Source organism: Hemiscyllium ocellatum, chromosome 36 (assembly GCF_020745735.1).
Source record: "Hemiscyllium ocellatum isolate sHemOce1 chromosome 36, sHemOce1.pat.X.cur, whole genome shotgun sequence".
Lineage (NCBI taxonomy): Eukaryota > Metazoa > Chordata > Chondrichthyes > Orectolobiformes > Hemiscylliidae > Hemiscyllium > Hemiscyllium ocellatum.
In genome coordinates this window covers 26,614,194-26,641,787 of record NC_083436.1, presented here as the reverse complement: position 1 = coordinate 26,641,787, position 27,594 = coordinate 26,614,194, and the positions used below count along the sequence as shown (strand labels likewise).

Genomic DNA, 27,594 nt, shown 5'->3' with positions numbered 1-27,594 from the left:
GCACCACAAGAGTCCATCATACTGTGGATATTCCATCTACATTTCTAATCACAGCATTAGCAAGAAAGTAACACTGAAAGATGTGTCTGGCAGTATACTCCAAAACTAGATTTTCTTAGCAAATCAAAAGCACAATTACAACTATGAGTAAGTTGTCTTCCCAACTCTTTCCATTGTATTTTTTCAAACGGAAAAGGGATCTATAGCCAGTTTGTTGCATTATAAATAAGTTACCATGGATCCTTGGTAAATTATCAATGTGCTGCTGCATTATTTTAATTTCTATGCAAGTTTTTTTATTAGACCATCTTTAATAAGGAAAGAATGACATGAGACTTGCGTAACAACATTAAATATTATAACAAGACAACTGTTAGCTCTTTCCTTTCCCCATCCTCCATGTTTAACATTCAGCTCCATGTCATCTCTGGTTACAGATTACAAATCTCGACGATCCCTGGCTCAAGCTACTCTGACAGATCTGTACAAATACTTACAAGGCACAAAATATTAACTATAAAGTTAGTTTAACTGCATTGGTAATGATTGTCAAGAAAGTAATGTTATGCCTGAATTGATCTGTGAGTAAACTTAAACTTTCCTTGTCATTAAAAGCCAGTGAAGAAATTGCAGTTTGTTCTTTGCGACATAAAGTACTTAATTGCTGTAAAGGAGGAAGTTTTATTTGTGTTCTAGCCAATATTCATCTTGCCACATAATGATAAGCAGATCAAATATTTTGTCTGCAGGTTCTTGTTATGTAGAATTGTGATTGAACTTCAAAAGTAATTTAGCCGCGTGCAGCTTTCTGAAATATCCTGAGCTGAAAATGTGTTGCTGGTTAAAGCACAGCAGGTTAGGCAGCATCCAAGGAACAGGAAATTCAACATTTTGGGCCAGAGCCCTTCATCAGGAAAGATTTTCAGCTCTAATCTCCAGCATCTGTAGACCTCACTTTTTACTGAAATATCCTGAGGACATGGTTCAAGTTCCCAATTCACTCTGTTTTCATTGGGACTTTCCGGGAAGTAGGTTCACCAAGGCAAAATCTAGAGTTATTGAACTTTGTGGTTGAAGATTGCCAAATTTGTGTTAGACACTGGAAATTAAAAAATAGAAGCAGTGCATTCCCTCTAGTTTACCATCTACCTGAGCAAGCAGGTTTTATTTTTCTACCTAATTCTTGTACTATTTTGTTCAATTTTTCCTTTCACCAAAATATTCTAATCACGAATGCTGGCACAGTTTTTGTAACAGTCCCAACCCTGGAAGTTAATTTCTCAAGATGAAGAGTGTCGTCTTGGTGGCAGAAAAAAACTACTGTTCTGTCCTAAATCTTTTGTGTTTAATCTGTATGGATGTGACATTACATTCTAAGCATCTGTCCACATATTTACAGTGTCGCATCCTTGAATAGTGTTTAAACTGTTAAACATATCATAGTCTTGTATTCCCACCACAGCCCCTCTCCCCACGTCTCCCAATCTGAGATTTTGTATTTCCTCATAGCAGATATTGGTAAGTAGAGGTAGCCTTTTCAAAGATGAGAAGAAGAATATGCAAAACTGGTTAAAAGTAATTATATTGTAACTGCTGGCATCTGAAACAAAAACAATGCTAGAATCTCTGTACCTCAGGCAATAGCCACAAAGAGAACTGTTTTCAGGCATGTCTTCTTCAGGGCTTCTTAAACATGTCCCTGAAGGCTCACTGAGTCAATACAAGTTACTCTTGCTTTCCTTTGTTTAGCTGATCTTTAGGGAAATTTTACTCTTTATATAATTGCAGTATCATGGTTCAGAATTATCAGGAAGGTAGTTTAATATAAAACTCCCTCATTCAGGACTTGTTTTGGCAGGTATCTGCCACCCCCCATCTTTATATCCAAGGATTTGGGAATGTTTTGGTCTGCAATATATCTAAATTTCCCTACAATCAGTCATTCAAGAATGCTGTCTCTCCATTCTTCTTGAAACTGACTACGTGTTGAGGGTTTCTGGATTAAATGCAGAATCATTGATTGATTGTAATCTGACACCTGTGAACAGCTTCATTTGAAAATGAGTTTCAGTGGAATTCTATTGCAATTAGCCACACCCAAAGGTATGATACAATTTTGCCCTGTCTTGACTGACAGCTCTGGCTGCTTTTGAAGTTATTGACTAAGCTTAATATTATTTTCTATATTGGAGTTCATGAATATGTACTAGATCACCAGTGGGCGGAGATTCTACAGTTGTCCATACAAAATATTTAGGAGAATGATACCAATGAACAGGATTGATTTTACTAACAAAAACTTGGCTGCATTTTCTTTACTCTTACAAATTGACAGGTACAAAGCCTCCGTGGGTGTATCATACCCTACTCATTCTTGAGTTTGAGTATGTTTGTTAATGCATGACCTAAATTGTGTCATTGGATCTGATATAAGCGCAGTAGGTATGGTTCTCGTAACGAACGATATAAATTAATATTTGCGCATTCTGGAGTTGAGTTTCTCCAAACTAATTTTTTTTTATTATTGCACAAATGTTAGCATAGGAGATAAGTATTTCAATATAGGTAGTTTCAATGAAAATTAAGGTGGTGCCGTAGTGCTATTGTTGCCCAGAGACACAGGTCTAAAACCTACCACAGCAAATGGTGGAATTTGAGTTCAGTTTTTTAAAAAAAATCTGAATTTGAATCTAATAAGGATTATTAAACCATGGTCAATTGTTGTAAAAAACAATCTGGTTCACTGACATCTTTGAGAAGGGAACCTGCTGTCCTTAACTGATCTGATACATGTGCAGAACCACAGCAATGTGTTTTACTCTTAACTGCCCAGTTAGGCACTTTGGTCAGTCCAGTACTTAGTCCCATCATATGTTGCCCACATCATGTGAAAGAATTAACAAAAAGTAATGCTAATCCAGGTTGTTCTGCGATAATATACATTCATTAAATCAATTTCACTATAACAATTGATAAATTGGAGATGTTGTTTCTAAAGTGCAAAGTTTTAAAGCGTGTATTGGTTTTAACTTGATTCTGGCCCCATTAGTTTAAATGGTTCTGGTATTATGTGATTTTTCTTATAACACGAGATTGCATGAGAATGGAATTACCATGCTATAGCAGAACTGACGGTATAGTACTTTTATCCATAGCTGCTATACATGTTGAGCAGAATGAACATTTATAGCTCTTAACCATGTAGGATAAATGGGCCGAATGGATTACTGAACAAATACTGATTTTGGATTCTTTGCATGACTTGAATCATTATAATAAAAACAAAATTCTAGCAGTACCCAAATCCAACAGAATTTGTAGTAAGATTTCAGTTGTAACCTGAACATGAGTTGTATTTGCTTAATTTCTTTATTTCATTTTTCAATCTTATCTTTGATATCTATAATTTTTCAATAACCTTGGTATAATATTCAGCAGTTTTTAAGATCCGAAAATTCAAATTTGAGAACAAATTGTGTAAAATAGTCAAAGCAATAAAAAAATTGGATTTAATGAATAGGGGCATATAAAAAAGAAATTAGCGTATCGGTTTTGCTTCAGTAGTAGCTCTCTAAAGGGCAAATTTAAACCATACATTGTCTTTATCTTACGTTTTGTTCTGGGCATGCGCTTTTTAAAACTTTTATATCTGTGTTGGATGTTGTGTCTTTATAATTTATCACCGGGTTAGCAAGTAATAAAATTGCTCTTTCTTTCACTCAAGCCTTTCGACTCCTGATTTGATTCCGGCCAACTAACAAACCACATTTTTGTTGGAGTGGTATATAGCTGTATGTTGAGGAAAATCAAAATGTTGTGGCGAACCAAAGATAGAAGAGGGGATCTGATTCACCCCTCTTCACCTGATCTTAAGTGTTAATGGAAATCACTTAAATTCAGTATGAACCTCAGTTCAAAGTTGAAATTAGATTGCTGTGTCCATTTCCAGACCCACTGGCAAAATTGATTGAATGTTTTTGCAAGTGTTGACTAAATTTTTGGTGCAAATTCGAGCAGAATTTATACATCTAATGGTCTGGTTTTGGGGAGTGTTGCTGAACTAAGAGACCTTGGAGTGCTAAGTTCATTTCTTGAAAGTGGAGTCGTAGGTAGAAAGAATAGTGAAGAAGGTGTTTGGTATGCTATCCTTTATTGGTCAGTGCATTGAGTATTGGAGTTGGGAAGTCATGTTGTGGCTGTACAGACATTGGATTGGCCACTTTTTGGAATATTGCACATAATTCTGGTCTCCCTCCTATCAGAAGGATGTTGTGAAACTTGAAAGTGTTCAGAAAAGATTTGCAAAGATGTTGCCAAGCTTGGGTGATTTTAGCTAGAGGGAGAGGCATATTAGGCTGGTTTAGGGTGAGGGGGTAAAATTTTAAAAGGGACCTAAGGGGTAACCTTTGCATACAGAGGGTGATGTGTGTCTGGGATGAGCTGCAAGTGTTGGAAGCTGGTACAATTACAAGATTTAAAAGGCATCTGGATGGGTATATGAATAGGAAGGGTTTAGAGGGACATGGGCCAAGTGCTGGCAAATGGCATGGAATTAGACTGGGATGTCTAGTTGACATGGACGAATTGGACCAAAGGGTCTGTTTCTCATCTCTGACTTTGTACGAGCTTGCACCCATCCTCTTGTGACTCAACCACCATCACCACTTCTTTTATTTTTACTGCCCCCCCCCCCCAAAAAAAAAATGGTCATGGGAACATACAATCTGTCACTTTCCTGCTCCACACATCAGATTGTTAGTTTGCAATGTCAGCTGACATTTGTTTGCATTATTTCAAGTTTATATTTATTTTCCTCCTTGTATAAATCTCCTAGCTTGATAGCCTAGCCTTGAAATGTATGCCTTTATGAATAGCTTGTAATGCAACAGAGTTAGAACACATATACATTGAAATAATTCCATAGAATACAAGTCTTCTAGTGCTTCACTCAAACAGCCATATGATATAGCTTGGTTTTTACTATTATGGAATGGTGAGAGAATTTTTCTTGCTTTGCAGAGCCAAGCATGTACTTGCAGCAGAGACCACAGATAATGGTGAAAACTTTGCCCAGATGCCATGAGGCCAACATAGACTTGTGTTGAGACTGACACTTCCTTAATTTGAATACTTTTTAACCTGGATTGGTATTGGGTGCAACATTTAATGTGAATTCTCCAAACTGATGAAATTACACTAAAAAGACCAATTTTTGTGGGACCTTAAGGCAGCTAAATACCAAGTCTTTGTAGTTAGCTGTAAATCCCTTCTGGTTCAGAAGGGCCTAGGTTTAAGTCCCATTCCGGAGACTTAAGTGCAAATTCTGTGCTGACATTCCTATATTGGAAAACACTATCAGAGTGCTTTCTTTTGAATAAGGTATGATCTGCCCTTCAGTGGATTGAAAAAATACCACAAAACTATTAAGAGAAGGGTTATCTTGCTGGCGTTCAGGCCAACATTTATATGTCAACAGTATGACCTAGATATACTGTCTACCAGTTCTCACATTGCTGGTTCTGGGATCCAAGTTGGCTGTTATATTTCCTGCATTATATATAATCTTGAAATGCTTTAGACTGTAATGGTTTCACTTTGTGCTTGGATGTGTGTGTGTGTGTCTGTGTCTGTAAGTATTTTTCAATCTATAGGTAAAAATGCATTGTAGATTGTGGATTTGGATGACTGATATATTGGCTTACCCTTCATATAATTTGTGTAAGATGATGTCATGCAGTCACAATTCACTCTGTTTTGAACAACTCTAATTTGTATAGCTATCAGTAACCATTTGAATTAGAGGTGGAGGTTCATTTGAATACTGCTTTACTGGACTCAAGTTGGATCAATGGAGCATTTACATGTTTTTTTTAAACTTGCTTTTACAAACAATATGCTGCAGCTACAGTCGTAACATTTCTCGATGTAAAAAAAGTTGCTGTCAACATTTCAACACTTTAAAAATGTTGGTTTTTTTGTGATAATTTGAATCTTTCAATTTAACTATCTTTGTCTTCACTAACAGTCAAGGAACAGTTCACAAAGGTATTTCCAATAAATCATAAAATTTCACTGAGCTGTGAAAAGGTTATTGTCATCAATGATCTGTTTTTGTTCAGATGTGACTTGAGATGGATGTAACATGTCAGCCTGCATAAAAAGTACAAAAGTCCTCATTGTAAAGCCAGACCTGTTCTGTAATGTTAGCACACTGCTTTCAAATCTACAGTATTTATTTTGTAGTGAGTTAGTACAGGCACACCAGACTGCCTTGTCTATCCACAGCCTGTGCAATAGAACAGTCAGTAGCACCGAAAAGACCAAGTAGAATTTCAGCAATTGAAGTTTCTTCTCCTAGAATATTCCAAATTGGTGTTCTGCTTCTCTTCACATCATGGTTTAATTTGTCTCCTCTTTACCAACTGATGAACCTGTTGTGTATGACTGACACATTCTGATTATTGCTTTTAGATTTTCATCATTCGCAGTCCAAAGATGTGGAGATTAAGCGGATTGCCCATTGTGAATTACCCCATAATGTTCAGGGATGTGTATGCTTTGTGGACTAGCCATGGTAAATGTAGGGTTATAGAGATATGGGTTAGGGGTTATGGGAGGGTTAGTGCAGACTCGGTGGGCTGAATGGCCTCTATCTCCACTGTAGGAATTCTGTTAAGCTTATTCACACGTATTTGCAGCATTTGTGCCATAGACCAAGCAGGGAAACTGTCTTTTGAATTGGTTTTCAACTGCATTCATGTTTTTATTGCATCTTATACTGTTGAAGTTAAGTGTAATGAAAATATAATTTTTTGTTTATTTTATGTTACTGTTCAGGTACGAGTCATCAATTTGCAAATCGGGTAGTTCTAACTAATGTCTGTTTGTTCCCATTTTACAGGAGTTTGTTTACAAAGAAGCTTAAAGATTCCATACCATTAGAGCAGAATGTTCAAGGTTGGAAATTATTTGGGAGGATGCCTGCCAAGGAAAGCCCTCTTAAAGAGTCCAAGAAAGTTCAACAGGTAGATAGTGATAATGCACAAAACTAAGCTCGCTTGCCTTTTTTAAAGTTATTGTACTTCAAAATGCTATTAGTCATCAGTAAGAAAGATCATCTTTTAGAAAGATAGTTCTCAACAAAGTATATACTGATCTTGGTTACGTGTGTTAATTATAATACGCCAATTATAATACAAGAGCAAAGAGTAATCTACGTTATGGTGCGGTGGAAAGAATAACTTTTCATTCTGGAGGGAGGAATCTTCAATTCTAATGAAATGACAGCAAAGTTTCCCTGCCTTCTGTAACACTAAGTAGTGTAAATGTCAACAAACCTAAATAAGAGACTGATAAGAGCGTAACTAGCTACCACAGAAGTTTGTTTTTGGAGTGTGAAGCCAGTTTTGTAGTGAAATTGACCAAATAGTTATTTTAAGTTTTAACAAACTTAATGAGATTTTAATTCTACCTGGACTAATTACTGTTTCAAAATTATATTCATTGACAGTTTTAACTTTCATGCCCAATTTCCTATAGTTGTATGTACGCCTTAAAATAATCAGTAATCTGCTTATAATAATACTGTGTAATGGGGCAAATCAAAATTGCTGAAACAGTGACTTTTTAAGTTTTTTTCTGGAAACCATACCAGTATAAGCATTGTAGATTTTTGAGTCTGTTTTGTAATCTGACTCTAACTTGCTGAAAGAGAGCTCAGATTCCAAAGGAGGTTGTAAGTATGCATTAAATTTGGAAATCTTATCTTAAGTATTTGAAGATTTGAAGATTTTGACGTAGGTGTTACCTACTCTGAGATTACTTTACTTTTCCTCAGTCATCATGCCCATTATTTATTTTGTAGTCCCTTTCCAGACCTTGAGAGCTCCTTTGGTAAACTGTACATGATTAAAAGGAATTAAAATCAAATCTGCTCATGTAAGTGAGTTTTGTAGTGTTATGTCAATATGTTTCCACTGAAAATGTGTAATTTACTCTTCCTGTATAGAAGAAAAAGGGGGAAAAAATAGCTTGAGCTCTTCCGAGCTAAATCTACACTTAAGCTCTCATAGGTACTTTCACCATAGAGATTACAAAAAATTGTTGGTATTTATAGGTTTAAACATAAAACGGCCTTTTTTTGGTCATGATTGTCTCTTCCATGTGCATAGGTTTAAAAATGGAATGATTATTACAAAAAATTCTGGGAATGCGATTTATTTATCCCCTCGTAATGTTCACTCAAACAATAAAGTTTGAGTTTGTTTCTTGGAAAGTAAGAATTATGAACTGGGCATAAAATAGTTCAAGTCTTCTCTTCCTGCAAGGAGCACATGTTGCTAAGTTGAAGAGTAGAGCAATTTTTTAAAAAAAATAAACAAATATATTTTTGTTTTAGAAACTTGAATTTTTAAAATTGGCAACAGCAGTTTTGAGCTCCGACATTTTGTCCAGTGTGCCTGAAGTAATGTGAAGGAATGAAGAGGAGGAAAAATAAAGATTTATTTTTTATTTTGCGTCCCTGTTTAGAGTTGGTAGTTTTCTCTCTTGCAAGAAAAAGTGGACTTTAAACACAAGTAAAGTGTTTTAGTTGGGGAGGGGAAGGATCAGCCTTCAAGTGCAAATTTTACATTGACCGAGAGAATTGCCTTTGGTGTTTGTTGGCTAGTGCCTCATGATGAAATGTTCACACTCTTGAGATGGATTATGAAGTAAATTATTACAAAATACGAACAGAAATTGAGGTTACCAACCACTGACCTGCTAACATTTATTTTTACGGAATGTTGTTTACATAATTGAAAGCAACTGATTGCACCCTGTGGTACGGAGGTAAATTAAACAGCAATATTTGAAATGTGAATAATATGCATATATATGTTTAAACAAAGCAAATAGTGCAAGGATAGGCAGCAAATTTCCATTCTCTCGCTTTGTGTTACAGCTTTCATTTCAAGGGAGGGGAAAATCATAAAGCAGTTGATGGCAAACTTAAAATAAAATTTTCTTGTAAAATGTAACTTTCTTTTTAAAATAAAGTGAATACATTGCTAACAACTCTAACCAGTTCTGAAAAATGGAACGCATTTCAACATTAAACCTAATGGTCAGATGCAAACTGTATTTTAATCGATTCAATGACTTTGTACTGCAGTCAGGATATTTTCTTAACAAAACTATCCCGAATGGATGAAAACCTTGATTTGCAATTATGCAATGAGATCAGAATGGTTCTTGGTAAGGGACCAACTTTTGTAGCTGAAGATTTGAACTTAACAAAAAAATTCTGGGACAATGCAAAGCCACACAGGATTTTTGCAGTTAATAGAAGACTGCTTTATAGAATACAATAGAAATTTATTGTCATATGTACTGATACATGAAAAATATAGTGAAAAGTTTCATGTTGCCTGACCACAACACCTATTTTAAGTCAGAAGTCATTCACAATGTCTGAATTTTTAAAAATATATTAAAGTTCATCACAGTTCAGTCAACAGCTCCTGGACCTGACATTTTGTACCATGAAAGAACTGTCAATATGGAACTACGGCCCTGCATTTCTGAGGAAATCCTGAGAAGTGTCTTCTCACGTATTGCAGAGCTCCCTTGTTTCATAAAAATGAAGGGCTGGATTGGAATTGCCACTCCTTTAGAATATCTGACCCGATGAAGATAGTTACCAGGATGCTGAAGGGTAGATTTTGGATTATAAAGAGCATTTATGTAAACTGGCATATTCTCAATGGGTATAGAAATACTTGGGAGTTGGTATAAATGGCCTTTTTAAGTTCTGAATGGATTTGGTTATATAATTTGTGAGAATCTATTTTATCTTGTCTAACATAAAGCCCTCAAGGGTGGGTGAATTTCAAGCTAATCTGCAGAAATAATATTATAATTAATAATTTAACTATGGAATAGACTTGTCAGAAAGGTACTGGAAACAATTGTAATGTTTTATTCAAATACGAATTAAATAGAATCTTTCAGAAACATTTTGCTGTTTCAGACATGTCAAACGTGAGGAGGAGCAAGCTTTTGCAGGAGTAGGTAATTTTTGCTGTTTTTCAAACTGGCATTGTGTCTGAGTCCAATGTGGATTGATCAGCTACGGTTGTTAGTCTACATTCTGTTATTGTATCATGTTACTAGAAGATAAGCAAGATAAAATTTTGTGTTTTTACGTTTACTAATTTGTATGGACGTCACTCTCCCTTACCGCCTTTGGACTGAACTGTTTCTATTGCATTCAAATGTCTTTTGATAAACAATTCAGTCATTTTATGGCATGAAGTAAACCATGCATATACTCTTTCAGGATTGACTTGATTTAAATGTGGATTTCGAAGTTAACGATGAAATTCTGCCATGCTAATAGACTTTGTAAGCAAGTTGTCTGTTTAAAAGATTTTGGCCATGTACCATATTGACATAGGAGTGCCAGATGACAATATAGGGACAAACTACATTTTTACCTAGTCATGCCTAGCTTTGCATTATCAAAAAATGCATAACAAATTGATTACTGGAAGATAAAGAAATCATACGGTCTACTTTCAGCTGCTGCATTTGTTGCTGACACCAACAGCAAAATATAATAGTAATAAAAGTAACATATATCCAAATACATCAGAATAACAAGGTGTGAAGTAATGCAATCCCCAATCAGCCGTGTATATATAAAACCCCTCAATTTAGATATTCTCCCTTGAAGTGTGCTATTTAATGTTTGTAATGTCTTTATTCTGACTATTTTGCTGGACCTTAAACCTGTGTGCCTTTCTCAAAATCCCTTTTTAATTTCTTCCAGATGTTCCTTTTGCAAGGCAAAGTGGATCTCCTATTTTGCTAATCAGACATAGCCATTCCTCTGACGGATGAAGAGTCATAGATTTCTTTTTGTGGATAGTAACCAATTCCATTGTTCCTACGTGCATGAACGTTTGAGCTTCAATGCAATGTGTCGAATCATTGTTGAGATAAGACAGGTTATGATCTTTCAGGGACTTTGTGAAACAATATTCTCCTCCAGGTGCATATCCAACTCTGATTATGTTTTCCTGAGTGGTGCGTAAAATTTCAGGCGTGCAGTTCACTGTTTTATTACTACTGGAATCAAAACCACATGTGGCTTGTTCAGTTGTGTAGATGGAGTAAGGATGAAAAATAGTTTTATCAATCATTTGCATTCCTTAAGTGTTGTCCCTGCAAGTCCAAAAAAATTAAAAGGGACCTAAGTGGCAACTTCATACAGATCGTGGTACGTGTTTGGAATAAGCTGCCAGAGGGAGTGGTGGAGGCTGGTACAATTATAGCATTTAAAAGGCATCTGGATGGATATATGAATAGGAAGGATATGGGCTAAGTGCTGGCAAATGGGACTAGATTAGGTTAGGATATCTGGTCAGCATGGATGAGTTGGACCGAAGGGTATGTTCCTGTGCTTTAAGTCTCTACAACTCTGACTCTTAAATCTTCCCTCCCTTTTCTATTGCATAAATTGGAACCTCCTTAACTCTTATTCATGTAGTGTTTGGATCACTGCAATATTTTGAACTATTGTAACATTTAACGATTTTTTTCATCTTCGAACATAACCGGTATCCTTAACCCATGATTTATTCTGCTCCCTCTCTTGCATAAATCACTAGTCAACGGTTTTGTTAATCAGCTTGATTTTACTTAGTTCCTGCCTGACTACTTAGTTTAGTGTCATTATTTATTGCATCTAGTATACCTTCAACTTGAGAAAATAATTGATCACCTACAGCATTGATGTCTAGGCTATCAAGTGTAGAAATACCTGAACCGTAAATGCCTATAGCATCTCCTATTAAACCTCGGTGCTTCCTGTTTTTTCTCTCAATTCTGTAACCATCTTGATTATACAGCACCTTGACCAGTTCATTATAACTGTTGGGTAGATGTTTTGGGTGCCATATTGGAAACTGATTACCTGAGAGATTGAGCATTACTGATACCAATTAACGTTGGATATCTTCACACAATATTTTACCTGAGCTTCACTTGACAATCTGACCTGTGGGTCCTTTTGTTTCCTATATGACTCTCTACAGGGGTTTCAGCCTCTTACGATGTAATTCTGAGTGATCTGAAGTTCTGTGAACATCGTTAGGGGAAAATAGTCTTGACTTGCATAATGTATGCAGAGTGCACGAAATTGTGCATGCAGATGTTTCTGAATGCTGCCAGTCCCTTATTTGGTTATTTGTAGAATATTTGTACAAATATTCTACAAATAATACAAATTTGATCGTGGTTTGGTTATTTGTAGAATAACACATGCATCATATTAACTATTATACAAACCTTAATGGGTCCTGCCAATGATCTGGTTGAGTTCATAGACTTCTGTGTCTCTGACCAAGGGGGTAGGCTAGTGTTGTGTACCCATGGAGAGGCTTATGGTTACTATGTCTACTTCCATTAATCGATGCTAATCTATACTTGACTTGTGAAAGTTAACATTACAATTCAAATAATCAGTTTCATAGTTTATCTAAACTCAAACAAAAGATGAGGGTAATTTCTGCTTTTATTTACAGTTTGTTTACACAGTTCCTTAATCTGAATTTTGTTTTCCAAAACTTGTACTCCTTGTCTGTGAAATACTCGATATGGACACTTCAAACAATTTATTACTCCACAAGCACTTTATCCAGTGCTCTTACTCCACGAGACAAAGGAACTGAGGTTCAAAATTAATTGTACCATTTTAAAAATTTTCTTTCTCTTGTGTTTGTCGCAGGGATAGGGGAATCGATTGGTTTTGGGGTCTGGCTTTTGCTAAATTCCCGTTCCAGTTCCTTGAAATCTAAGGCATCTCAGAAGAATAAGTTGCACTACTCTGACACAGCAGGAGAAAGGTCTCAGCTCTTTGAGTTATTGATTCTTGAATTTATCCACGCCCTCAACTAGTCTAGTCTCAAACTCTGCTGTTTGTTTGTTTCACTGTTCAAAACACCTGGTTTCCAGCCTAATACTGGTTGATTGCCTCTATCTTCATTTATGTTGCTAGATTTTCATTAAATCTTTATCCTTTATTTTGAGCTTGTACCAGACTGGTATATGTGGGTACAAGGAACCTTTACCCAAGTATGACGGAGGGTGCTGGGGTTGAGATCGGGATTATAATGTTCCCTGCCTGCTTCAAATAGCATGCGGCCTCACCCTCAAACATTCCCCAATTGCCATTGCCCCTTTTTTCCCCTGATTTATGTAGGGGTCCCAAAGTACAGAGAAACCTTCGCTGGCTGGAAAGCTGTGACTTCAAGTCTCTTGTTGGCATCTGGAATGATCAGCATTCTGCACTTAATGCAGTACTTTAAGTGCTGGCTGGAGATCTTCACGTTTACTTTCAAGTTCTTGAGTTATTACGTCTGACTCCCGAATCTGCCTCGGTGCCATTTCGGCCCTCCTGTTAATTGTCTCAAGCTGGCTTTTTGATAATTTGAGTTAAATTATCTCTTCCTGATTGTCCATCTTTCTATGCATTTAATTTTTGCATTTAATTGTGTTTTTCAGATGGAAAAACTGTCCTTTCCTGACAGGAAACCTCTAGAGCTTCAAATTTCTGTTTTAGCTCTGTTTTTTGACTGTAATTCCGAGTTTTCTGACTTCAATTCACTGATCTCAGCATTTCTCCTTTTTAATGCATTTTTTACATCCCAAATCTCCGCATAAGAACATGAAATTTCCATCAGCCTGTGTTCTTTGGCTGCATGCTTTCCCAAGGACTTGCTAATTGATACTAGCAACAGTTTGGTGCACAAGGGGACACAATGTCACAAACTTCAGAATACTCCATCCACTTAGATTTATCTTTCAAATACTCCTTAACCTCCCATTCAGGTCGATTTGTTTGTCATGACTTCACAACCAAGTTTCAATGCCAAATTCAAGATTACAAAAATTCCGATGAAATCTGAAAGAAGATGTTGGCATCCCTGGAATTAGGACCACTTGTTGCCTGTATCTTCATCTATCCACTTGAATCCTGGCTGACACATGGGGCAGCTGTCTCCTTAATCAAGCTCAAGATTGATATTTTGAATACAAGTCTGGTGGGTACTGTTTAGAGCAATGTAGGGCCTGAAGGCCAACACAAGGACATCAGTTGTCGTGTGTGAATTACCCCAAGCTACCTTTAATTTTGCCACTTGTTAAGAAATTTCACAGACAATCTATTCCTAAAACAAATAAAGTTTATTGCACATAACAACCAAATAAAACCCCTTCAGTAGCAAGTTAAGCCTCACACAACTCAACTTTGCTATTTCCTGATTAATGATGGACTTTAGCTACACTTCCAACCAATAGCATGTGTGTCTGGTTGTCTGGGATTCAATCCTTGTGTAGCGTGATTCTTTGAGGTTCTGCTGAAGAGTCTGGAAGACTAATTCTTATAAGGTTTTGTATTGATTAATCATGTGGTGTGACATGATTTGTGACACTTCTGAAATCATCAAGTCTGTAGCTTGCTTTCTCATCAGGAGCAGCTTCTCTGTTTCTTGTTACATTCAATGTTCATTGTTTGTGTGAAATGTACTCTGTTACACCATTAACTCTTAAAATTTTTATGCAGGGAATTTTAATTGCCCATTTGTTATAACCCTTTGTTTATATTGCTTCAGCTCCTTTTTTCCCAGGAGTGGTTAATCGGCATATTGCTTTTAATTTCTTGTCCCTTTATCTCCGGCAACATTATTCCAGAAAACTAATGCATATGCTTTCAAACCATGAGCCATTAATCAATTTTAAAGTTTACTTGTCATTGGTATGCCTTAGTAAACAAAAATAATATTGCATTGTGAAAAACAGAATTAAATTGTCATTAAAGGATGCAACAAATGCAATAGTTCTGAAATATACTTTTAAAATATCTTTTGCATTTCCTTAATGCATTCTTAGTCATTCCTTGGTCAGAAAGTTTGCCAGTAATCAGTAAATGGTGGTGTGTCTGGGTTATATGGCATAGCAGAGTTTTTTTTTGCTTCTGTAGCGATTTGGACAGCCTTTGAAGCTAATCATGTAGATCAAACACCTATAAATTCATTATCATAATTTTAACATTTTTTTGTATTGGGTTTAAATGGCTCCAATTTTAATGGTGTCTACATAGGGAACTTGTTCGGGAATTGACCCTCGCATACAAAAAGTAGCAGAGTGCAGGTTAAAGTTATCCTTTGTTTGGTTTCCATAATCTCCAGCTAAAAAGAGAAATCAGTGAAATGATGCAGCATAATGCAGATTTGCAATTTGCAGAGCAGTTAGAAGATCCTCGTGTTTTACTGAAGTCGAATTCGGTAAATGCAGTTTCCCATCCTCATCACAGAAATGGGAAGCACAAACAATCTGAGAAACAAGACTAGGTAAAGTGAAAAGTGACGCTAGTCCCTGTAAAATTTTATTTAATGAAGAAATGTGCTTCCATTTCTGAAAATGTACAAATGAAATCCATTGGTGAACGCCTGTGAACTTTGTCTTTTCATTACCTGCAGTGGGGCTGGTTTGTTACAGAACGTTTTAAAAAGATTTCAAAGCATTTCTGAACATTTGAAAATATTTCCAGTAGATTGATTGAGCTTATGTAATATTTGAAATGATTCACAATTGTCTCTTTGACCTTCGACCTTGCTGCTGTTTCTCTTCCTCTTGTCCAAGATCTTTCGATGGTTGTGTCTGAAGTAATGAGATGAGTGAGAGTTGCTTAGTTGTGTGCTCTGCATGTTGATTCTGGCATTTGAATTGTTTGGTAGTGTCTTCTAACTCCTGCAGAAATCATGCCAAGTACTAAGCGGGGCAAAATAATTTTGATGGCTCCCTTCTCTCTCTTTGTCCAATTCCCATCCTTGAAAAATATAGAATGCGCTTCCTAGAAAGTGCAGCAATCGTTCGTTGGCTGAAAATACTTTCTTTTTAGTCAAGTGTTCAAAAACAGACATGTTAACCCTTTCTCAGAAAGTATGGGGTAACAAGCCTGTACAAATATAGAAAATAGGCCACACAATTCAGCACATGGAGCCAGTGAGATCATGGCTGATTACCCTATTCAGTATCCTGTTCATGCTTTTTACCCATACCCTTCAATCTCATTAAGACCATAAGACATAGGAGTGGAAGTAAGGCCATTCGGCCCATCGAGTCCACTCTACCATTCAATCATGGCTGAAGGGCATTTCAACTCCACTTACCAGCATTCTCCCCATAACCCTTAATTCCTTGTGACATCAAGAATTTATCAATCTCTGCCTTGAAGGCATTTAGCGTCCCGGCCTCCACTGCAGTCTGCGGCAATGAATTCCACAGGCCCACCACACTCTGGCTGAAGAAATGTCTCCGCATTTCTGTTCTGAATTGACCCCCTCTAATTCTAAGGCTGTGTCCACGGGTCCTAGTCTCCTCGCCTAACGGAAACAATTTCCTAGCGTCCACCCTTTCCAAGCCATGTATTATCTTGTAAGTTTCTATTAGATCTCCCCTTAATCTTCTAAACTCCAATGAATACAATCCCAGGATCCTCAGCCGTTTCTCGTATGTTAGACCTACCATTCCAGGGATCATCCGTGTGAATCTCCGCTGGACATGCTCCAGTGCCAGTATGTCCTTCCTGAGGTGTGGGGACCAAAACTGGACACAGTACTCCAAATGGGGCCTAACCAGAGCTTTATAAAGTCTCAGTAGCACAACAGTGCTTTTATATTCCAACCCTCTGGTAACTATATCTAATTCCTTGAAATTGATGTATTGTTATCAACCACTTTCAGGCAGAGCAGTGTACAGGCTCATGACTCTGGTGAAGAAATTTCTCCTCATCATGGTACTAATTGCCCCACCCCCTCCCCCATATCCTTAAACTATGACCCTGGGCCTGGATTCCCTGGTCATTGGGAACATCTTTGCTACTGCTGGAATTTTATAGGCTTCTACAATACCTGTCTCCCCAACATTCCCTCAAGCCCATTCTTCTAAACTCCAGTGAATATGGTTCTAACTGATCGTGCATCAGTCCTACGTTTCCATGAATCATTCTGATAAATCGTTGTCGCACCACCTCCAGAACATTCATCCTTCGATAAGGAGACTGAAACTGCAAACAGCATACCAGTTATGGTCTCCTGAAGACCCTGTATAATTACAGCAAGACATCCCTGCTCTTGTATATGAATCCACTCAATATGAAGGCCAACATAATATGTCCTTCACTGCCCATTGTACCTGGATATATAATTTCAAAGACTGGTGTACAAGGGCACCCAGGTCTTGTTGCACCTTCCCCTCTCCCAATTTATTGCCATTTTGTGACTTCTGTTTTTGCTATCAGTGTGGACAATCTCTCATTTATTCGCATTATCCTTGAACTGATATCCATTTGCCATTTACTCAAACTGTCCAAATCACTGAGGTATCTCCACATCTTCCTCACCGTCCCACATACCTTTAGGATATCTGCAAACTTGTAGGCATTACAATTAGTTCCCTCATTTAAATCATGAATATAAATTGTGACTGTGAAATCCAAGCAATGATCCCTGTGGTACCCCACTAGACATTAACTGCCATCAGAAAAAGACCCACTTTATATATACTTAGAACATAGAACATAGAAGGATACAGCGCAGTACAGGCCCTTCGGCCCTCGATGTTGCGCCGACCGAATCCTACCTAACCTATACTAGCCCAATAACTTCCAAATGCCTATCCAATGCCCGCTTAAATGACCATAAAGAAGGAGAGTTCACCACTGATACGGGCAGGGCATTCCATGAACTCACAACCCGCTGTGTGAAGAATCTACCCCTAACATCTGTCCTATACCTACCACCCCTTAATTTAAAGCTATGTCCCCTAGTAACACCTGACTCCATTAGCGGTAAAAGGTTCTTAGTATCTACCCTATCTAAACCCCTAATCATCTTATACACTTCTATCAGATCTCCCCTAAACCTTCTCTTCTCCAATGAGAACAGCCCCAAGTGCCTCAGCCTTTCCTCATAAGATTTTCCTACCATTCCAGGCAACATCCTGGTAAACCTCCTCTGCACTCGTTCTAAAGCTTCCACATCCTTCCTATAGTATGGCGACCAAAACTGCACACAATACTCCAGATGAGGCCTCACCAGAGTCCTATACAACTGCAACATGACCTCAGGACTCCGGAACTCAATTCCTCTGCCAATAAAGCCCAGTACACTATATGCCTTCCTCACAGCACTATTTACCTGGGTGGCAACTTTCAGAGATCTGTGTACATAGACACCAAGATCCCTCTGCTCATCCACACTACCAAGTAGCCTACCATTAGCCCAGTAATCCATCATCTTGTTATTCCTACCAAAGTGAACGACTTCGCACTTAGCTACATTGAATTCCATTTGCCACATTTCCGCCCAGCTCTGCAACTTATCTATATCCCGCTGTAACCTACCACTTCCTTCCTCACTATCCACAACTCCACCGACTTTTGTGTCATCCGCAAACTTGCTCACCCAGCTTTCAAGTCCTTCCTCTAGATCATTTATAAAGATAACAAAAAGCAATGGTCCCAAAACTGTTTCCTGTCTGCTGACCTGTTCTCTATCAATATCCGTACACTACCCCCAACCCCATGCACTTTAATTTTTCATGCTAATATCTTTTGTGGGATGTTATCAAAAGCTTTCTGAAAGTCTAAATAGACTGCATCCACTGGCTCCCCTTCTTCAATTCGCTTCGTTAGAATCATCAAAATTCCAGATTCGTTCAAGCATAATTTCCCTTTCATAAATCCATGATAACTGTATCACTATTTTCCACGTAATATGCTATTAAATCTTTTAGTATTTTCCCCACTACCGATATCAGGCTAACCAGTCTGTACTTCCTGGTTTACCCAACATTTTTGGGTTGTTATTTGTGTCCTCATTTGTGAAAATTGAACAAATAAGTCTGCCATCTCTTTCTTCAACTACATTTTCCCTTATTTCTGACTAAAAGAGACCTGTGTTCAATTTCACTCATCCATTTTCTCTTCACATACTTATACAAGTATTTATCATTTAGTTTGTTTTTGCAAGCTTACACTCAGTGTTTTTCCCTTACTAATCCTTTTCTCTTCCTCTGGTTCTTGTTCTTGTGTCTGCTTTTTTTCTTTGCATGGCCAATTTGTCTGCCCACTTCACGGATCTAATACAATCCTTACTTTCCCTCGTTACTGTGGTCAGGCCACATTTTCTGTTTTACTTTTGTGCTGGGCACAGTATGCAAAGTTAAGAGTATGTAAAAAGAATGTGGAAAAGTCACAGATGAAGATAGACTTAAAAAGCAACACTTCTTTAAGCCCAGGGAGTGGTAAGCTATTCTAAAGTTTGGAGAGAAATCTGCTTAAGGTTCAGGGTAATTTTAAGTAGCTGAAAATGTAAGTACACTCTTAAAGCTTGAGATTTGTGACTTCTGTGAGAGTGATCTAAAATTCCAAGGCAAACCTCGATAAGGAGAGGTTAGAAATGAGAGTGCTAACTTGGTGCTTAATGCGGAGATGGCAAATTACTGAAAGTTATTGATTGGGTCATGACTGAAATACTGAATACAATTATGGCGTATTATTAGAATTTTGCTCAACCTATCCTGAAGTTTCAGTAGTACGCTCAAAATAAGAGGTGGGTTTGAGGCCACAAATAGATTAGCCGTGATCTTATTGAGTGGTGAACAAGGCTCATGGGCTCTATTGGTCTACTCCTTCAAATCTATTTTCATATGTATTACATTGTGAACCATGATTAACATTATGTGCATTTCTTCCAGTACATGCCCTGTGCAAAGTGTAGAACAAGCACAGTGTACCATCTGTTTCATTATCATATTTTTCACTGGAATAGATCTATAATAAATTCAGAACTTTTTCATAGTTTTTCATTTTTGAAATTCATTTTCAGAAGTTAATTGTTGGAATGAGGAACAAGGCTGAAACTTCCCCTCGGGAATAAATTACCATGCCAAACTGGACTATATTTTGACTCGTAATCCCAAAGAAGCTCTATCACCGGGTGTGGATCATAAGCTATCAATCGTAATTTTACACAGTAGACTTCTAAATCTGTGGCAGATATATTTTAGCATTCTGGACAATTAGTTTTTCCTGCTGTACTTTCACTGGCCCAGAAAATCTCAAGATATGTCCTCTTCCTCTGGAAAAATCAGAGGAAGAGTCGACATTTCAGGCATAAGCATTCCTGATGAAGGGCTTTTACCTGATATGTCAACTCTTCTCTGCTACCTGACCTGTGCTTTTCCATCACCACACGTTTTGACTCTGCATAAGAACTCGAATGGGAGTAAGTTCAGACTGTTTAGCCTTTTGAATCCATTTTAGTAAGATCTCAGTTGATTTTATAAGTCAATTTCACCTTTCTTCACCTTATCCACAGATCTCTGAATATCCAAAATTGTATTTATTCTGTGTCTTTGGGGTGCCTTTCGTCTTGATGAAGCATTCGTACCTCTGTAATGATAAATTCGAGAGAGAGAGAATCCTCTGAATGAAGAAATTTCTTTGTTTCAGACCTAGATCATTCGCCCCTATTTTGAGACTCTGAACCCAGTTCTGTGGCATTGAAAGACCTTCTATTATTTAATGTGCTGAGCTTCTAAAGAAAGCTGTGCTTTAAATGCATTACTTCACAGTATCTTAAGCTTAGGAAAAATAGGCTCAACCTACTCAATCTCTCCAGACAAGGCAATCTTCCAAGCCCAGAAGATAGTGTTGTGGTCTTTTATTGTACACCCAGGAAAACTGGTGGACTCTTCCTTGTGGAAGGAGACCTGAACTGTACAGAATATTTCTGATGTGGTCTCAACGTGGTCCTATATACTGTACTTGTAGTAAATATCTTCATTGATGTGCCCCAATTCCTTTGTAATGAAGGCTAAAATACTACTTGTATTTGAAATTGCTTGCTGTCTGCTTGTTAACTTTTGAGATTTATATGCAATGTGCCCTGAAATCCTGAACAACATTTTTTAGTCTATTTCCATTAAAAAAAATCTAATTTTCTATCTTTTCCAATGAAAGTGAATTAATTCACTTTCTTCCATATTATATAATCCACCTGTCATGTTCTTGCCCACTCCCCAAATCTGACGATATCTCTTTGCATCCTCCTTGCTGCTTTCTTTTCATCTAATTTTTGATTGTAGACAAATTTTGTCTACATTCACTTGGTTCCCTCATTTGAGTGATTGATACAGATTATAAATAACTGAAGTGTTTCAGTACCCAGCTAGTTACCGCCTATCAACCAAAAATTAATGTCTACTATCTGTTTATTAATTTTCAATTCATTCCATGTCCTGTGAACCTAATTGCTAAGTGCCCAATCAATTTTGAACAAGGAATTTCATCTATTTTGTGCAATTAATAATGAAATTACCTTAAGTGGCTAAATCTTTCTTGAAGGAACACTTTTTTTTCTTTCATTTCTCTTTCACATGGCACCTTTCTGTTGAAAGGAAACCATGGTATTCTATAAAGATGAAACTGCAAATGAAAATACAATTTTAGTTTCATTGCCTTTTTTGGTCAGATATTTGTATAATCAATTAAAGAAACTGCTGGTTTGAATGCACTTTAGGATAGAGATAAAATATTGATATAGTTCTGGCAAATGTAACTTTTTTTTATGCATTACAACAGTTGGTGAGTGAGACGATGCCTCCCAATCCACTGAAAATTTTTGAAATCCAGGATTCAGTCACAAACATCCACTTGAATATGAGATACATTGAGAAAACTTTTTGTTATGGATAATTTCAATGTACAAGTAGGAATCCAAAATAATTGCAAATGCAAACATGAACATCAAACGTGCATTCAAGTTTATGACCACGCTGCTGTTCAGGGCTCAGCAGTAACTATTTCTCTCATGTGATGAGTTAAATATTTGTTGTTCTTGTGTGCTACCCAAAAGTTGGTCCATGGTTTATGGTCTGCTGATGCTTCATCTTGAGCTGGTTTCTTGGTAGTTGGCTTGAGTGGTGGAGTTTTGGTCTTATCTATTCATAATTTCAGTTTAATGTTTCAGATTATTATAGTCATCTATATACTGCATAAATCAAGATGATACATTTTCCCCATCCACTAACTATTTTTTCTCCCTGTCTCTGATAAATGAGATGACATTTCTTCTCCAGCAGATTAGTAACATTGCTATCAGTTTATCTTTCTTTATCTGCATTGGCCCAGGTATTCTAAGGATTGGCAATCAGTTAGTGGCTGCACCACTTACTATTTTATGTTACTGCTGAGTTCAGCATTTCTAGCTGAAAATTGTGATTCCAGTTTCAGAAATGCATAGTGTACCCAGGACAGCCATACACTTTGACAGCTCTGGTTGTAGGTTTGCTCGCTGAGCTGGAAGGTTTGTTTTCAGATGTTTCTTCACCATACTTAGGAAGCACTGGTGATATGGCCTGCTTTCTATTTGTGTTTAGGTTTCTGCGGGCTGATGATGTCATTTCCTGTGGTGATGTAATTTCCTGTTCTTTTTCTCAGGGGGTGGTAAATGGGATCCAAATCAATGTGTTTGTTGAGTGTGTTCCCTTTGAAGTGCCATGATTTTAGGATTTCTCGTGCGTGTCTCTGTTTGGCTTCTCCTAGGATGGATGTGTTATCCCAGTCGAAGTGATGTCCTACCTCATCTGTATGTAAGGAGACTAGTGAGAGTGGGTCATGTCTTTTTTTTATGGCTAGTTGATGTTCATGTATCCTGGTGGCTAGTTTTCTGCCTGTTTGTCCACTGTAGTGTTTGTTACAGTTTTTGCAAGGAAGAAAACTAGCCACTGGAATACATGAACATCAACTAGCCACAAAAAGACGTAACTCACTCTCACTAGTATCCTGATATACAGATGATGAAGGACACCACTTTGACTGGGATAACACATCCATTCTAGGAGAAGCCAAACAGAGATGCATGAGAAATCCTAAAAGCATGGCACTTCAACCGGAACACGCTCAACAAACACATTGACTTGGATCCCATTTACCATCCCCTGAGAAAAAGAACAGGAAATTACATCATTACAGGAAATGACATCACCAGCCCGCAGAAATAGAAAGCAGGCCATACCACCAGTACTTCCTCCAGTGGCTCACTCTTTATGTTACCTAGTGTGGTGAAGAAACGTCTGAAAACAAACCTCCCAGCTCAGCGAGCAAACCTACATCCAGAACCTCAACCTGAGCTATGGATCTTCTCAAAACTCACTAACTTTGACAGCTGTTGTGAAACTATAAATGAGTAAGTACAGTGTTAATATGCCAGTTGCTTAAGGACGCCAGGTGGGTGATGGAGGTCTGAGGGTAGCTAGGGCCAGTGGAGTGGAGGATGTCCTTTTGATTCACGTGGATTGGGGAGAGTCAGTTCTTGGGGTTCAGTCACGGTTGGGTACGAGTGGCGAAGTGTTGTTGGAATTATTCTGGGTTGTAAAGATTGTTATCAGGTATATGGGATGAAACAAAGTGCAGCTTCTGGTGGATTTGGGTTGGCAGATGGGTGGTTCAGCTTAATGGCTAGCTGGGAGATTAATTAAGTTTTTAATTGTCTAACCTTTCCTGGGTAACTATTTACCTAATGGAAGCAAGGCCCTTTAAATTCTCTGACATGAAGGGTTTTTATGAGAAGGGTCCAGATCCAGGGATATGACCTATCAGAGTCTTCAGTTTCTTGGGTCGTTCCCACAGAGTACATGACATCTGATATTCTGCAGGGTCCTTGCAAGTAACTCCAGTCTATGCAGCTTCAATGACTGCCATCTGAGCCAATGTTAGCATGTAGAGAGCTTTCCAGCTTTTTGTGATTTATCTTAAAGTACCTTGTACAATTCAATGTTCTCGGTTAAAGGCATAAATTTGATTAGAAACTACACGTGTATAGGTACTTGATCGAAATTTAATGAGCAAGTTTGGGACTTTTTTTTGATTTAGTTAACTACATTATAAGGTTGCTGTAGTTTTTCCAGGAGACATTTAAGTTGATTAAGTATTTTCTATCTGAAATCGGCTGTAATGCCTCTGCAGTCAGCATTTTAGTTTAATCTTCTGATATGCTGCAATGGTACATCAGTAAATGCCGTTAAGCATTGGAGACCTGAATGCTTTCTGAATCACATCACTGATAAAAGACGAAGGCATTAGAGTAGAAATCTGAGAGAACTGATTGGATGCTTCCTCTCTGCAGATGATTAATATGGCTGCAGCCTTTTTCCTCACTGACGATGGTTAACTGCAGACCTCAGTGATTTTGTTTGCAGTTAGATGAACTTGGGGAGAGAAGGTCACAACAGATGAGTTAACTAGCCTGATATGCTGTTGAGTCCTTTGCAAAAAAAGAAGTTAGAGCTTGAAGGCACATAATGAAGGGTTTTCATTGTTGCTTTCCCCTGGATTGTTTTGAGGCCAGCTTTCATGGTAAGTACACACCTTTAAAGCTGTGATATTAGCGTGCCTTTTATTTTTAAAACCAAAGACCGTCTTTAGTTACAGTCTGTAGTTAAATTGATTAGCAATAACTTCTTTTTGACACTAGTTTTCTTCCAGATCTGTTGTGCACATATCGGAACAATGCTGATGAATCATTCTGTAGTTGGCGCTGTGCTTTCAGCTTCATTTTATAAAGATCTCCTCTTCCTGTCTGCTTTGGGGCGGGAGTCTTTGTGATACTGATAGAGTGGCACTGCTAGAATGTGAGACAAAAATTCATGAGCTGGATAATTACTTCATCAAATTTCATAAGTTTTAATGTTTGAATTTATTAGCTGAGTACATGATGTATTTTCTTTAAGGTGAATTTGGTGCTGAATGATTTGAAGTATGTGTTCACTTGTTCAATACTTATTTAGTACTGTATTTTCAAATTAAATTTGCCTTTTTCTTCGAACAGCTGCAAAGGGACAAGCTATAAAATTAGTTGGTTTGTGTGCTAGATATATATCAAATCTGTATAATGACCATAGTTTAATAATTTGTTTGTATTTCCATGCTTCAGTATGTGAAAAGTTTGAAGTCTAATTAAAAGGGAAATCTGATCAATCTACTGGTACTGCTAACATACACTGTTTACTAACCGGATGCAGTCTTGCATAGACGTGAGTGTAAAGGGTAATAATACAATAGGAGACAGTTATGTATGGAAATTAATACACCTTAAATAAGGCTCAGAGCCACATTTACAGAATGAATAGATTTGTCTCTTAGGTGCCATTGTAAATAATGGAGCACTGTGCCAGGTAGTGGACTGAATACATTTTAATTACATTTGCAGATGGTGTATTAAGGAAGTACATTTTGTCTTAAAACTGTTTGACTTTAAAACTATTGAACGCAATGCATCTATTAAGAAAGTGTACATTTGGCTTAATGTTTGTGACGAGAAAAATAATTGAGTAAAGCAAAATGCCAAAATTACATTGAAATCTTGATATTTAATTTAGCTAATTCTGATCCAAGTGCATTATTATTTAATTAGCACAGATTTTATTTGGACTAGTATTTTTGGTTACGCTGAGTAGACGACATTGGATTAATTTCTTATTTTGCAAACTGTCTAGGATAATTTCAGCTCTAAAAACAGATTGGCTGTGATTGTTAGGTTTTGCTTTAATGACTCAGTTGGTGTCTTGGGAACAATTTTAGAAATGAAAAGACTGTGTGCCTAATTTGATTAACCATGCCAGAAAGGTATTAAGATTAGGAACAGGAGAATAAAAGTTGGCTGTATCTACTGACTACTTCAAAACTACTTGGATAGCACTAGTGAAATGTGAACATTTGAAGGTTTTGAAGGAAATATGATCAACACAAGAATTTTCTATTTTGAGTTTCTTTGCTTTAAGTATCAAGAAGGCTGGAGAATGGCAGTTTATCTGCCTAAACAGTTCAGTTAGCAGCTCATCGTGTAATGAGACGTAGAAAATTCTAGATTCTTGTGTTCACTTGAATATCCTTGACCAGGCAATGATGGCAGCACAATTGTCTTCATTATCACCTGAGTTAAAGAAAAGTAAAATTCAGTTTGGGTTTCTGCTCCTTATAATCTCTCAGAATTGTTACTGTGCAGTAGGAGGCATTTGGCCCATTTGCACTTTTGTCTTTTGGGTTTCAGCTTTGTGCTCTCAATAAATACATATGCATAATTGCCCAATGTTCAGACCATTGGTACTGTTATAGGAATTTTCCTAATTTGTAAGACTGGAAACAGCTTTAGTATTGGAGTTCACCTTGCTACATCCTTTTTTAAATGTTATTAATAAGCAGTTAAGCACTGAGCATTATCACATGGAATCTTTTGGTGTAGTATGAATTGCTGTCCCTTGCTAAAGTCCACATTTCTGCTTTAGCTAAAAACAAATTTCAATTTAAACATTTAGATATAAATTGTGAACCACTATCGAAAAAATGATTTAAATTCTGTTCAAATTTGCTAACATTAAGATCTAAATAGCATAAGTTATTCATCTCTCATGAAATATGTGATCAGCTGCAATCTGAAGGTACAACCAATTATTTTAGGTGAGAATAATTTAAATTACTGGTAAAGTGACCACTTTGCTAATTCTGTATACATATTTGACTGTAAATATGTTGATATATTCAGCCTAAGCAATATTACCATGTAATATTAGCATGCAAGCATAGCAAATAGGATGAATGGAATTTTGGCCTTTATTGAAAGGTTGTTGGCGAGGCCACATTGGGAGTATTGTATGAAGTTTGGTTCTTGTAATTGAAGAAAAAGATATGTTGGTGTTGAAGGCAGTTCAAAAGCGATTCAAAAGGCTGATTTCTGAGGTAGAGATTGATCTATCAAGACTGGTGAAATTGTTTAGACCATTATATATTGGAAGTTAGTAGAATGAGGGGTGATCTTAATAAAACATACAACTTTCTGAAGGGTCTTAACAAATAGATGTTGAGAAAGTGTTTCTACTAGTGGAGGAGTCTTGAACCAGAGAAGTAAGGGGATGCTCATTTAAAACTGAGATGCAAAGGAATTTTTTTCTCTCGGTAGTGCATGTTTGGAGTTTGCTCCCCAGACAGTTGTGGTGGCTAGAGCATTGAAAGTATTTGGAGATTGAAATATCAAGGAGTTAGAGGAGTATGAGATGCTGGCCCAAAAATGGAATTGAGGCCCAGGGCAGATCAACCATGCTTAGGTCAGCTTTGAGGGGTTGAAAGGCCTTGCATCACTCCTATTTATATTGTATTTCATTGTGAGGTAGATACATTAGATTTAACTGTTTATCAATTAATTCTAATTAATTTTTGAAATCGAACAATCAATTTGTCAGTAACAGTAAAGGTGCAGGAGGACGTAGATGGAAAAATTAATAATTATCAGAGATATTTAATACTTTGCATCCATCTTTTCTGGAAAATGGGATATCAGAAAGAAGACCTTTGGAGTAGTTATTGCTGAGGTGATTAATATTGTGAAGTATTAAGGATAAATTTCAGTTGTCTTAGTTTGTGTAAGGGATAATAAAATACCTGAACAAGATGATGTGGGATCTTGAAACAGTTCATGCTTGAATTTT

General features: G+C 37.1%; 1 protein-coding gene across 1 annotated transcript in view; it reads left to right on the top strand.

Moving 5' to 3' along the window:
- The window catches only part of LOC132833323 (TBC1 domain family member 14-like), an 81,007-nt gene that overhangs the window by 18,080 nt on the left and 35,333 nt on the right, over positions 1 to 27,594 (top strand). Inside the window, exon 3 of the mRNA XM_060851493.1 lies at positions 6,902 to 7,025. Within this exon, the coding sequence (XP_060707476.1) occupies positions 6,902 to 7,025 (124 nt within the window). The remainder of the gene's footprint in view (positions 1 to 6,901; positions 7,026 to 27,594) is intronic.